Source organism: Conger conger, chromosome 7 (genome assembly GCF_963514075.1).
Source record: "Conger conger chromosome 7, fConCon1.1, whole genome shotgun sequence".
Classification (NCBI taxonomy): Eukaryota; Metazoa; Chordata; class Actinopteri; order Anguilliformes; family Congridae; genus Conger; species Conger conger.
This window is the reverse complement of record NC_083766.1, coordinates 61,560,484-61,575,250: the sequence shown is the minus strand read 5'-3', so window position 1 is coordinate 61,575,250 and position 14,767 is coordinate 61,560,484. Positions and strand designations below refer to the sequence as shown.

The window sequence follows — 14,767 nt, the reverse complement described above, 5'->3', positions numbered from 1 at the left end:
ATACAGCCGCCAAGGTGAGTCTAACCTGGCAACCACACCACCTACAGCTTTCCAGGTGAGTCTACACCAATATGGCAACCTCACCACTTATAGTCACCCAGGCGAGCCTGTCACAACCTGGCACCCTCACCTCTGAAAGCTGTCCAGGTGAGTCTAACCTGGCACCCTCACCACTGAAAGCTGTCCAGGTGAGTCTAACCTGGCACCCTCACCACTGAAAGCTGTCCAGGTGAGTCTAACCTGGCACCCTCACCACTGAAAGCTGTCCAGGTGAGTCTAACCTGGCACCCTCACCACTGAAAGCTGTCCAGGTGAGTCTAACCTGGCACCCTCACCACTGAAAGCTGTCCAGGTGAGTCTAACCTGGCACCCTCACCACTGAAAGCTGTTCAGGTGAGTCTAACCTGGCACCCTCACCACTGAAAGCTGTTCAGGTGAGTCTAACCTGGCACCCTCACCACTGAAAGCTGTCCAGGTGAGTCTAACCTGGCACCCTCACCACTGAAAGCTGTCCAGGTGAGGTGTAAGTCAGTTGCATATTATTTTAACCCTCCTGCTCCCCCCAGCATCTGGAAATTGGTCAAGTCTCCTATGAATAAGGGATGAACTGACATCTTTATCAAACAGGAAATCTGGCATAATTATTATTATTATTGTTATTGTTATTATTATTAGTAGTTGTATGAATGATAATATAAATAGTATTTTTATTGATAATGTGTACCTAACCTCCATTCCTGTTCTAGACACAGTCATTTGTATTTGTACTGCTCATTGATGAATGTTGTTGTTGTTGTTATACGCGGGAAGCGGAGCTCGTGTTCAGTATTCAGAGCAGAGCCCACAGCGCTGGCACTGTATGGATGGTGTGAATATTTAATGGCTTTGTGCGGGAGGGATTACAGGGGGTTTATGGCACGACGAGCTGTGGTGTGTCATACAGACGTGTTCAGGGCTGTGGTGTGTCATACAGACGTGTTCAGGGCTGTGGTGTGTCATACAGACGTGTTCAGGGCTGTGGTGTGTCATACAGACGTGTTCAGGGCTGTGGTGTGTCATACAGACGTGTTCAGGGCTGTGGTGTGTCATACAGACGTGTTCAGGGCTGTGGTGTGTCATACAGACGTGTTCAGGGCTGTGGTGTGTCATACAGACGTGTTCAGGGCTGTGGTGTGTCATACAGACGTGTTCAGGGCTGTGGTGTGTCATACAGACGTGTTCAGGGCTGTTTCATACAGACGTGTTCAGGGCTGTGGTGTGTCATACAGACGTGTTCAGGGCTGTGGTGTGTCATACAGACGTGTTCAGGGCTGTGGTGTGTCATACAGACGTGTTCAGGGCTGTGGTGTTTCAGACAGACGTGTTCAGGGCTGTGGTGTGTCATACAGACGTGTTCAGGGCAGGGCTGTTTCAGACAGACATGTTCAGGGCTGGGGTGTTTCAGAGAGACGTGTTCAGGGCTGTTTCATTCAGATGTGTTCAGGGCTGTTTCATACAGACGTGTTCAGGGCTGTTTCAGACAGACGTGTTCAGGGCAGGGCTGTTTCAGACAGACATGTTCAGGGCTGGGGTGTTTCAGAGAGACGTGTTCAGGGATGGGCTGCTTCATACAGACGTGTTCAGGGGTGTTTCATACAGACGTGTTCAGGGCTGTTTCATACAGACGTGTTCAGGGCTGTTTCAGACAGATGTGTTCAGGGCTGGGCTACATCAGACAGACGTGTTCAGGGCTGGGATGTTTCAGACAGACGTGTTCAGGGTGGGTGTGTGGGTGTGTATGTCTGTGTGTACGTGTGTGTGTGGGTGTGTATGTTTGTGTGTGTATATGTCAGGAGGTGTTAGTGTTCTGGTCACACTCTTAACACACACACACACACACACACACACAAGATAAGAATGTTTCATATTATACTCTTCAAATGAAATTCACATTATTCATGAAAAAGATGTGCATCTCTCAGAGACCAAGTGATACTGCGGTGTGTGTGGTAGTTTGTATATTTAATAAACGTGTTGTGAGATGTCCCTCACTGTCCTGCTGGTGTGGAGTAAAACCGTCCTCAAGCAGGCACCATGGTGTTGGGCAGAGTTCCCCTGTCAGTGTCTGGTGGGGTCGGGGCGTTTTAGCAACGGATCGCAGCCGGTGGCTCCCAAAATGGTGGGTCAGAACACTCGGTGGGTGTAGGGAGGAGACCAGCGGCTGTTGCCGAGCTGATAATTCACGGGGCAGAAAACTTCCCTTTAAACTGATCGCTGGTCTCAACCTGTTTTCATTCAGGCTCCTTGATTAACAAGGCTGCCAACGATCTGACTAATCAATTAGCAAGTAACACACAACAACTTCTTCCCATCATGTTAGGGAGATTAAATGATAAATTCCATTTAGAAAAATCTATTTTAATTACTAAGTAGGCTACACTTGATGAAAAAAAGATTCACCACTTTCAGCACAACCAGGAATAACAAAATCTGCACTTCAAGATGCTTTAAAATCTGCACTTCAAGATGCTTTAAAATCTGCACTTCAAGATGCTTTAAAATCTGCACTTCAAAATGCTTTAAAATCTGCACTTCAAGATGCTTTAAAATCTGCACTTCAAGATCCTTTAAAATCTGCACTTCAGGATGCTTTAAAATCTTTGCGTGAATATTCTCCAACTGTGAGTGCAGAGCAGGAAGAGCTTTCTTGCCCCGCCTACCCCAGCTGAATTCTCAAATTTGATTGGATAGTTTAAATGTCACTTTCTTTCTTGCCCTGCCTACCCCAGCTGACTGCTTAACTTTGATTGGATAGTTTAAATGTCACTTTCTTTCTTGCCCTGCCTACCCCAGCTGACTGCTTAAATTTGATTGGATAGTTTGAAGACAAGAATGAAAGTTGACTTTTTCCGCTAAGTGGTCAATTCTTCATAATCATGCGAACACATCTTGAAAGGTATATATTCCTAAAAAAACTTAATGTTTTTTTCCCATCCACTTCCTGGAAAACTAGTGAGATTTTTTGTGAGATTTCCACGTCATCGTGTACCAGTGGGCGTGTATGTCGATCAAATGTCTCTCAATTTTCCATTCCCCTCCAATCAACATCCTTTTCAGACTGCGATGGGCATCCTCATCTGATGTCAGTCAAACTCCCCGCCCTATAAAAACTCCCCTGAAAGATCTCCTATCGCAGGAGCTTGTGCTGCTCTGCTGTCCGTGCCAGCTCGTGTTTAATCACCTCCCGCTCTCTTGCCCCGCCGAGCGCCAACTGACTGCTCAAACTTGATTGGATAGTTTTAACCCTTGTGTAGGCTTAACATTCTGTAAACTCCCCGTCGTCTGAAGGGTCAAATATTAACCACCATCACTAAACCCCTAGGATAAAGCAGCTTCATTGAATTTTAAACCCCACGTCTATTTTACACGAAGAAACAACTTGTCACTCATCACAAATGTCACTTTGACATCAAATTTCAAGTTGAATAAAGATGATTTAGGGGGTTTTCTCTGTTGTTAAACACAGCGGGGGGGTCATTTCTGACCCTTAAGACAGCACTAGGGTTAAGTGCCGCTCTCTTTCTCGCCCCCAGCCGACTGCATCGCCAGCTACAGCGGGCCCCTGGAGGGGGTGCCGGGGGCCCTGCTGGGGCCCGAGTCGGGCGTGTACAGCGACCTGGACGTCTGCAGCAAGGGCAGCGAGATGAAGACCTTCAGCGCCCCGGGCGTGTGCTACGTGGCCACGGCCGGCGAGCCCACGCCCTACGCCACCACTCAGCTCATCCAATCAAACATCACGAAGAGCGCGGGGGGCGGGGCCGGGGGCGGGGCCTGGAGGCCGCTGCAGCTCAAGCCACAGGAAGTGACGTCGCAGCTGCAGTACAGCGTCGTGGAGCAGAACAGGCTGAATAGAGGTGGGTGAGGCGAGGTCATCGGGAGCCAATCAGGGCGCATGTCTTTGCTGTGCCGCATCCCTTCACGAAGCAAGAGCCAATCATCACGTCTCATTATCAATCGAAGCGTAGATGAAGGCTTCCAGTTCCTGTTACTATTTTCAGTAGGTTTAGCTTTGGCTATCTGCTGTCACTTGTGGTATACAGCAGGGATCAGTAACTCACGATCCTCCAGGGCTGAGACCTGCTGGTTTCCACCCTCCCTTTACCTGGGAGTCAGGTGTGTTCACCCTCCCTTTACCTGGGAGTCAAGTGTGTTCACCCTCCCTTTACCTGGGAGTCAGGTGTGTTCACCCTCCCTTTACCTGGGAGTCAGGTGTGAAGTGTCTGGCCAATCAGTAGCACTAATTCTTCAGTTAATTACCATACCAGGGAGAAAAGAAAACCAGGGCTGGATTTGTATTTGAGGGCCAGAGTTGATGATCCCTGGTGTAGAACTCTGAGCTAAATGACATGACGTGTACATGTCTAAAGAATTGTCATGTGAATAACATCATTCAAATAACATGTAAATGTCACGTAAATGTCCCGGTGTTTTTGCGAATTTAGAAGACTTAATTGCAAATTTAGAAGACTTAATTGCTAAAATTGACCATCGCTAATAGACCATCACTGCTGGTATTAAATGTCATTTCTGACTGTTGAGGAAAGCGAGAGGTTAATTCTCTCAGGAGCTCAGATCAGGAGGTTTCAGGCTCCGTGTCGAGGGAGCCAGTGTGCGCTGCTTCTCATTCCAGCCGTAATTGAACCTTTGAGTTGTAACAAGCCACTAATTGCTCGTTAATTAGACACTTTTAGCGTCTGTTGAAGGATTTAGCCTCTTAACCATTATATCAGAAATAGCTGAGCAGAGCAGGAAGAATAAAAGTCCCATAATCACATCCTGGGACTTTTAATTAGTCAGTTGTACCAACTGTTCTGAAATGGGTGAAATGGAACGCAGCAAATTATGTTTTTGGATGCGGTTCCTCTTTAACCCAGTGTTGGGCTGTGGTTTGTGTTTTTGGTATGGTTCCTCTTTAACCCAGTGCCGGGCTGTTGTTTGTGTTTTTGGTATGGTTCCTCTTTAACCCAGTGCTGGGCTGTTGATGTGTTTTTGGTGTGGTTCCTCTTTAACCCTGTGCTGGGCTGTTGTTTGTGTTTTTGGTGTGGTTCCTCTTTAACCCCATGCTGGGCTGTTGTTTGTGTTTGTGGTGTGGTTCCTCTTTAACCCCATGCTGGGCTGTTGTTTGTGTTTGTGGTGTGGTTCCTCTTTAACCCCGTGCTGGGCTGTTGTTTGTGTTTGTGGCATGGTTCCTCTTTAACCCCGTGCTGGGCTGTTGATGTGTTTGTGTTTTTGGTGTGATTCCTCTGTTGGGCTGTTCCTCTTTAACCCAGTGCTGGGCTGTTGATGTGTTTTTGGTGTGGTTCCTCTTTAACCCCGTGCTGGGCTGTTGTTTGTGTTTGTGGTGTGGTTCCTCTTTAACCCTGTGCTGGGCTGTTGTTTGTGTTTGTGGTGTGGTTCCTCTTTAACCCCGTGCTGGGCTGTTGATGTGTTTGTGGTGTGGTTCCTCTTTAACCCCGTGCTGGGCTGTTGTTTGTGTTTGTGGTGTGGTTCCTCTTTAACCCCATGCTGGGCTGTTGTTTGTGTTTGTGGTGTGGTTCCTCTTTAACCCCGTGCTGGGCTGTTGTTTGTGTTTGTGGTGTGGTTCCTCTTTAACCCCATGCTGGGCTGTTTGTGTCTCAGATCAGTACAGAGGCGGAGAGGGGAGCCTCCAGGCCACCATCCCCTACAGCCCGGTCCCAGAGCACAGCAGCACCGGGTCCTACCACAGCTCCGACCGGGCCAGCACCAGCACCTCCGGTGAGCCCCCCACCCAAAGAGACCTCACCCCCCTCCCCAAAGAGACCTCACCCCCCCCCACCCAAAGAGACCTGACCCCCCTCCCCAAAGAGACCTGACCCCCCCCACCCAAAGAGACCTGACCTCCCTCCCCAAAGAGACCTCACCCCCCTCCCCAAAGAGACCTGACCCCCCCCCACCCAAAGAGACCTGACCCCCCTCCCCAAAGAGACCTGACCCCCCTCCCCAAAGAGACCTGACCCTCCTCCCCAAAGAGACCTGAGCCCCCCGCCCAAAGGGAAATCCTTTTTTAAAGGTGGTGGGATATCCTAGTGTTGTTGCCTCTCCTTGACTAACTAGTGAGGCTTCTGTACTGTCACTTAAGCATGGTGTCCTGGATATGGACCTTATCTCCGATGGAATATCAACCTTGACCAGTCACTGGTCTGTATGTTAATGTCACTATCAAAGTTCATCAGTCACTGGTCTGTATGTTAATGTCACTATCAAAGTTCATCAGTCACTGGAGAATGGATTCTGTTGCTTTTTAGACACTAAAGTATTTGCGAACAATGCACTGCAAAAAGTCCACGTTGCAAAAGTAGCCCAAACTATTGCACCCAACTATGGCAGCATTCATCATTCAAACGTGATTGAAGAGTCACAGGGACTATGAATCAGGTTACCGTGGGAACCCGGCGTGACCGAGTAGATTAACCTGAGGGAGGGGGCGGGAGAAAATTAGTTTGTCCCGTTTATGGGTCTCTGTAGTGTCCAATCAGCTGCCATCATTCCAGCCGGAGTCAGGAGGAATATTCCGGCGTGTTTTACGCACTCTGGTGAACCACCCAAGAATAATTGTTTTTGGGTTTTTTTAGTGTGTGTGTAATTGGAAAATGGCTGTTGGTTGTAATCCCTTCGGGATGAAAAGCTGCAATTTCTAATAACGCAGAATGCCGATTTTTCAATAGCAATAACAAAAACATATTAAAAACACACACTCATTCTGTCTGGGAACATGAATCAGACTGCTACGCTCCCAGGTAAGAGAAAAATGCAGGGTCAGCAGAAATGTGCTTATGGGAGAATGGAGTCCATGCCGTAAAAACAGCGCATTATGCATCGTTTTTTAGATTATGTGTCCCCTGATCCTCCTGGTTCATTCACACGTGTTCGTGTTCACTTCCTGGTCCATACAGTGCTATGAGGCTACAGTCTCTGTGGCCTTGTTGACCATAGTTCTTCCACCGCAACCACAGAAGAAGAAAGTGACTTCATGAACAGTTTCTTTTGACGTCACTTCCGGTGTTTGCCACCATGTCGTGGTCCGCCGCAGAGAGGATCTCCACCAATCAGGACGTGCGGCACATTGGTAACAACCGGCCCAGGCTCTGATTGGTGAATACTTGCTGGCTACTTCCTGGTAACACCAACAGGAGCCATGAGGATATAGGCAGAAGACCAATCACAATCACTGTTACCAAGGGATTCCTTGATTGGTGGAGCTGCTCTGTTTTTGTATTGATAAGGTGACATCATGGCTGCTGTGTCCTTGTTTTACTCTTCCTGGCAAAAACACGTTGTGAATGAGAGAAGTCAGAGGAGAAGGGCCAGACTGGTCGAATCTGACAGGAAGGTGACGGTAACGCAAATAACCACACATTGCAAACAGTGGTACAATGCGTGATACCTCTCAGTGGATAGGCTACAGGAGCAGAGGACCAAAAAGTACAAATAAATAAGTCTAATAAATACCTAATAAAGTGCTCAGTGAGAGTGTGTCACCTATCCTACCCAATGTGCACCTGTCTCGTGTCCAGATTACGCTTTTGGGAGGCAAATTCAGAGAGTATGTGCTTTTAAACCACCGGGGTGATGAGTGCATATAGAGACCCAGCAGAACATCGTAAATAACATGTTTTTCCTGAGGGGAGAGAGGGGTGTTTTCCCTGTAGAACTAGAACTCCCAGTGTTTCGGGGCGCTGAGGGAGAGATGGGCGTGTTTTTTTCCGTCTACTTCTTTCTCTCCGTAATTACCGCTTCCTTCTGCGTCTGGCAGAGACGGAGACGGTGTCGTCAGGATAATAACCGCGTGCGGACAGACGAAATGTAACTGACAGCGTGTCATCTTTCTGTGCCGTGAATCATTACATTACATTACGTGGCATTTAGCAGACGCTCTTATCTCTGCTCTTTCGCCTTTTCTGTGGCGATATAAAATATTCAGTGTTACTTTATATCACATTTATTTGATCAGAAATATAATAATAATAATAATAATAATAATAGCTTTATTTGTATCGCACTTTCATGCAGAATGTCACTATGAAGGGATTATAGGAACTCCAAATGTTTCTTCTGTAACATTGAGCGTGTTTGCTATTGAGCATTTCTGCACTGAAAATGGTGCTTGGTATAGAGAACACCCAAAATGGATGGAGATGCCATTAGCTGTCAGTCAAAAAATGTGTTGATTGAACCAATTCAAAAACAGGATGATTGTTTATTGATGTTGTTGTCATGCTACCTGAGAATGAACGCATTCATAAGTAGCACTTAGCTGCACTTATGCCAGACATACGCAGTGTTGTTGCCTAAACGATTTCTCCATTGGTTTGCCCAGGGAGTCAGGGTCCCAAGAAAGGAGTCAGAAATCTCAAAGCGCCCAAACCAGGGGGGGCCATGAACCTGGCTGACCTCCTACCCCCTCCCCCCGCCAACCCCCCTCCCTGCCAGAGTCATGGGGAGTACGTGCTGTCGGAGGAGAACGGGTGAGTCTCTCATTCATGGCGCTGGCACTAACGCATTAGCACGTTAGCCTGCTAACAACATGGGTGCTAAGGCATTAGCACGTTAGCCTGCTAACAACATGGGTGCTAAGGCATTAGCTGTAAGCCCGCTAACATCACAGGGCGCTAAGGCATTAGCACGTTAGCCTGCTAACGTGATGGGCCCAAATGCACTCGCATGTTAGCCTGCTAACATCATGGGCACTGAGGCGCTAGCACATTAGCCCGCTAACATTATGGGCCCTAACACACTAGCACATTAGCCCGCTAACATCAGGGGCCCTAACACACTAGCACATTAGCCCGCTAACATCATGGGCCCTAGCACACTAGAACATTAGCCTGAAACATCATGGGCGCTAAGGCACTAGCATGATAGCCTGCTAATATTAAGATATTGTTAAAACAATGTTTGTGAGGACAGCTTGATGGCTCATCCTGTTTTAAGCTGTTCAAATGGACGATCTTATTAGGTGTGTGAACTCTTTAGCCAGTCAGGGATTTAAATTGAACACAATTGAAAGAAATGGAAAAATCAGCTGACACTGTGGGCCTTCAGGACATGAGTTTGACACTGCACTATACAATACCTTATATTCAGGCAGCCTTTAAAAAAAATGTTTTCGGGAGAAGGTTTTAAAAGAGGGTGACCTCTGGTGGTTCTAGCTTCGACCCGGACTCACCCTGCCCCACCCTCCCGGTGCGGGGGTACCTGCAGCCAGCCGAGATGGAGGAGGAGGAAGAGGAGGAGGAGGAAGAGGAGGCGGCCGACAGGTGTCCCACCCCACCTGTCCGAGGGACGGCCTCGTCACCCGCGGGCGTGTCCTACGGCCACCAATCAACCGCCACGCTGACACCCTCCCCCCTGGAAGAGCCAATCACGCGCGACGGACACATGGACCACAGGTACTCAGCTGATGATGTCACTTCCTGTGTGTAACACTTCCTGTGTGTATACACTAGCCAAGTTTGAGAGTCCAAATGGGGGAAAAAAATCGGAGTACGCTGTCAGAGTAGAATACTTATGGACCTGTCACTGTCCAAATACTTACGGACCTCATAATATTTGAAGAGCAATATAACCTTCATAAGTACTACATGGCACATTCATAAGCACTACATAAGAATTCATAAGTAGTCCATAACCACTTCACTTAGTATATCATAATAATGTCACTTTCTGCTTCAATGTCGACATCGCACAGCAAGGCTATTTGCGGTTATTGACAAAAGTGCTTATGAATGTGCTATGCAGAGCTTATAAGAGCTGCTCTTATGTAGCAGAATAAAAAGAAAGTATGAGCAAAAAATTTTTGTAAGACATTACAGTCACATCATAGTTATTTAGAGGATGCTTTTTATCCAAAGCGACTTACAGTTGATTAGACTAAGCAGGGGACAATCCTACCCTGGAGCAATGTGGTGTTAAGGGCCTTGCTCTAGGGCCACAGTAAGAGCTCTTTCTCCTGTTGTAGGAGGCACATGGCGTGCCCCACGGCCCCCCCTGGGTCCGCCTCCCCTCCCCACAGCTACGGCTACATCTGCAGCCCGCGGGGGCGGGGCCCGGAGGAGGAGGCGGAGACTGACGTGGAGGAGGCGGAGACTGACGCGGAGGAGGCGGGGCCGGGGGCGGGGCCAGACGACGGGCGCGGGCAGCTGAGGGACCGCCTGCGTGCTCTGGGCCAGACCCCGGCCTCCAGCGTGGGGGACCTGGAGAGCTCCGTCACCGGCTCCATGATCAACGGCTGGGGCTCCGCCTCGGAGGGGGGCTCCTCCTCCCGCCGCTCCAGCGGCGACTCGTCCTCCGGCGGCTCCTTCTTCACCGACGCCGACTTCACCCGCTACCCGCCCGCGGCCCCGCCCGACCCCCCCGGGCCCCCCGGGCCCCCCGGCCCCGGAGGTGAGGAGCGTGGCACCCAGTTATTACATCAATGACGTTCATCAGCCTGGGTCAAATACGCCAGTGTTTTGGATTCACAGACTTTATTGGGCTTGTCTGGCGCATTTGGAACCTATGAAATACACTCAGAAATACAGTCACAGTGGAGGTACATTTTTGTTCAAGGATAAAATTTCCCAAATGTACGCTGATGTTCAGTAATGTAATGTTCTCTTTCGGTACGAATGAGTACATTTTCCAACCAAAAAAGGTACAAATTCATTATATATTGCTGGCTAGGGGTACATTTTTATGCACCCATGGGGTACGGCCCCAGCGACAGGCACTCGGATCTTTTTAGGCATTCTCTCTCTCCGCTCTCTCCGCTCGTAGGCCGGAAGTACCACATGTCCCCTCCGGGCCACCGTCCCAGCAGCCCCGTCTCCACAGACAGCAACATGAGCACCGCTGTGTTGCAGAGACGCCCCCCAAAAAAACACAAACGACACTCCCCCGGAGACCAGGGTCCCCGCGGTCACCATGGCTACCAGCAGCGCGCGGGCCATGTGGAAGGTTTGCATCCCTCATCCTGCAGCTGTAACACTGTTCATTAACACTGAGCTGTAACACTGTTCATTAACACTGAGCTGTAACACTGTTCATTAACACTGAGCTGTAACACTGTTCATTAACACTGAGCTGTAACACTGTTCATTAACACTGAGCTGTAACACTGTTCATTAACACTGTTCATTAACACTGAGCTATAACACTGTTCATTAACACTGAGCTGTAACACTGTTCATTAACACTGAGCTGTAACACTGAGCTGTAACACTGTTCATTAACACTTCATTAACACTGAGCTGTAACACTGTTCATTAACACTGAGCTGTAACACTGAGCTGTAACACTGTTCATTAACACTTCATTAACACTGAGCTGTAACACTGTTCATTAACACTGTTCATTAACACTGAGCTGTAACACTGTTCATTAACACTGAGCTGTAACACTGTTCATGAACACTGAGCTGTAACACTGTTCATTAACACTGTTCATTAACACTGAGCTGTAACACTGTTCATTAACACTGAGCTGTAACACTGTTCATTAACACTGAGCTGTAACACTGTTCATTAACACTGAGCTGTAACACTGTTCATTAACACTGTTCATTAACACTGAGCTGTAACACTGTTCATTAACACTGAGCTGTAACACTGTTCATTAGCACTGAGCTGTAACACTGTTCATTAACACTGTTCATTAACACTGAGCTGTAACACTGTTCATTAACACTGAGCTGTAACACTGTTCATTAACACTGAGCTGTAACACTGTTCATTAACACTGAGCTGTAACACTGTTCATTAACACTGAGCTGTAGCACTGTTCATTAACACTGAGCTGTAACACTGTTCATTAACACTGAGCTGTAACACTGTTCATTAACACTGAGCTGTAACACTGTTCATTAACACTGAGCTGTAACACTGTTCATTAACACTGAGCTGTAACACTGTTCATTAACACTGAGCTGTAACACTGTTCATTAACACTGAGCTGTAACACTGTTCATTAACACTGAGCTGTAACACTGTTCATTAACACTGAGCTGTAACACTGTTCATTAACACTGTTCATTAACACTGAGCTGTAACACTGTTCATTAACACTGTTCATTAACACTGAGCTGTAACACTCTTCATTAACACTGAGCTGTAACACTCTTCATTAACACTGAGCTGTAACACTGTTCATTAGCACTCTTCATTAACACTAAGGAGTGAGTGGATCACACAGGGACCTGCATAGGACCACCTGAGCATCTCTTTTCCTCCCTTCTCTCTCTCTCACTCCCTCCCTCTGTCTCCCCCTCTCTCTCTCACTCCCTCCCTCTGTCTCCCCCCCTCTTTCTCTCTCTCCCTCCCTCTGCCTCCCCCCCTCTCTCCCTCTCCCTCATTCTATCTGTACTGTCATCCCCAGCTCAGAGTAGAAGTGAGACCCTGGCTCTGTTATGGTGTGAATAGGAGATGTCAATATTACCACTGAGCTGTAAATAATTCATTCCTCCGCTGGAAGCATTTTGCAGACAAATTTAATATCCTGCACACAGCACATACAGCAAGTACACACACACACACGCCCACGCCCACGCTCTCACACACATACACACATACACACACACACACACGACACATGCACACATAGGCGCATACACACATACACACAACACTGTAATTTTTCATATAATCAACACGTGTTCTGTTCATTATGAAGTGTCCCCTTTGTATCTCTGTCCTTCCTCAGATGTCCTGAGCCTGCAGCCAGCGGGAGTGGTGCCCTCCGGGGCCCCTGGAGGTCTGGGGTGGAGGGGCGGGGCGGGGCGTCCCTGAAGACCGGCTGTGGGGACAGCAAGGACCGCAGAGGGGGGCCAGAGGGGGCCCATCCTGGGGAGGAGGGGCAGAGGAGCCTGAGGCAGGGCAATAAGGCCCGCCAACACCCAGGTATGGGGCAATAAAGCCCGCCAACAACTAGGTGTGAGGCAATAGAGGGAATAATAATGTGTGAAAGTGGGATATGTGTGTGTGTGTAGCCCATCTTAGGTTTGCTTGTGTTTTATGTTTTAGTTTTGCAGTACACTGCTCCTCAGTTTAAAGAAACATGGCCCCATGAGCCTCCTCTCCCTCTCTCTCTCTCCCCCCTCTCTTCTCTCTCTCTCTCCCCCCCTCTCTCTCCCCGTCTCTCCCCTCTCTCCCCTCTCTCTCTCTCCCCCCTCTCCCTCTCTCTCCCCTCTCTCCCCCCTCTCTCCCTCTCTCTCCTCTCTCTCTCTCCCCTCTCTCCCTCTCTCTCCTCTCTCTCTCTCCCCTCTCTCCCCTCTCTCTCTCTCTCTCTCTCTCCCTCTCTCTCTCCCTCTCTCCCCTCTCTCCTCTCTCTCTCTCTCTCTCTCTCAGGCTCAGAGGACATCCCCCCGTACAGTCGCCCTCGTTCCCCTCGGCAACAGGCTCCTGCAGCTCCCTGCCCTCCCGCAGCACCGGGGGCCGGAGGAGAGGGAGGGCGCCCCGGGGCCCGCTGGAACCCCCCCAACACTCTGGAGGACCCCCACCCCGAGGAGAGAGAGGAGGAGGTGAGCATTCAGTACTGCTACACCACACAACATTCATATACTGCTACTATACAGCACTACATACACCACTGACGGTCAAATATCATACAGTATAGAGCACTGACATGAATATATTGTTCACATTTACATATCAAATACGATACACACGTGCTTACACAGCATTTATTCAAACTTTAAACTGTACTCTCGACACCAGTACAATTCCTGCTTATCAGCTTTGAAGTAAGCATTTTATAGATTCTTTCAACATTATTGATTTCTAAAAAATATTGTTTCTCTCTCTTTATGCGATTATGTTTATGGATGGTCGTGTGCTCCGTTAAAAATTTTCAGTGTTGTAGGTGCGCACGTGACTCAGGTGTGACGTTCAGCACGTTAACCTGCTGCGAGTCCCACTGGCTCTCAATCGGCAGAACACATCATTTAACAGGTCATGTGATGCTTACCTGCGTCCACAGCTGCAGGAGAGCTGAAGGCCGGGCCAGAGATCATGGCAACAAGCTGGACCCAGCTGGACGAGCTCACCGGGGGAACCATCTTAACGTCACCTTACAGGAGGGAGGCTGGCCACCAACTGACACGCCTCAAAATGGCCGACCAGAACACCAGTCTGACCTCATTTCCTGTTTTTATAAACATCTGAACACCAGACCTGGAGGACTAAACCACCTTGTCTGAAAAGCAGGCGGCCTCACCTCCCAAGAAGAGAAGAATAAAAATAATAAAAAAGATATTGACATTAGAATGTCACAGCACCATAAAGCATCAAGCCATCACATTTTGCTGACAATTATGAAAACGTTTTCTTTTTTACAAAAATGTTTCTGGAAAAAATAACTGGTACTTAATGTTTATGTTTGTTCTGATGTATCATTTTCATGTGCTTTCAGAGAAAAATGTGAGTGAGAGAGCAGGAGAGTGTGTTTGTGTGAGAGAGAGAATGAGTGTATAAGAGAGATAGAGAAAGAGAGAGAGAGAAAGAAAGCAGGAGAGAGTGTGTTTGTGTGTGAGAGAATGAGAGTGTATGTATGAGAGGGAGGGAGGGAGGGAGAGAGAGAGGAGGGAGGGAGGGAGGGAGGGAGGGAGAGAGAGAGAGGGAGGGAGGGAGAGGGAGAGAGGAAGAGAGAGAGAGAGGGAGGGAGAGAGAGAGGGAGGGGAGGGAGAGAAAGGGAGAGAGGGAGAGAGAGAGAGAGGGAGGGAGAGAGGGAGGGGAGG

General features: G+C 48.5%; 1 protein-coding gene and 1 long non-coding RNA gene across 2 annotated transcripts in view; both read left to right on the top strand.

Annotated features, from left to right (window-relative positions):
* Positions 1–12,744, top strand: part of LOC133133582 (roundabout homolog 1-like) — a 134,982-nt gene extending 122,238 nt beyond the window's left edge. Inside the window, exons 21-27 of the mRNA XM_061249683.1 lie at positions 3,573–3,893; positions 5,659–5,775; positions 8,378–8,525; positions 9,210–9,449; positions 10,019–10,443; positions 10,816–10,988; positions 12,736–12,744. Of these exons, the coding sequence (XP_061105667.1) occupies positions 3,573–3,893; positions 5,659–5,775; positions 8,378–8,525; positions 9,210–9,449; positions 10,019–10,443; positions 10,816–10,988; positions 12,736–12,744 (1,433 nt within the window). The remainder of the gene's footprint in view (positions 1–3,572; positions 3,894–5,658; positions 5,776–8,377; positions 8,526–9,209; positions 9,450–10,018; positions 10,444–10,815; positions 10,989–12,735) is intronic.
* Positions 12,745–12,807: 63 nt separating this feature from the next.
* On the top strand, positions 12,808–14,317 carry LOC133132285 (uncharacterized). The gene is made up of 3 exons (XR_009709105.1): positions 12,808–12,932; positions 13,380–13,552; positions 14,011–14,317. It is a non-coding gene; the product is annotated as an uncharacterized LOC133132285 (long non-coding RNA).
* Positions 14,318–14,767: the final 450 nt, after the last annotated feature.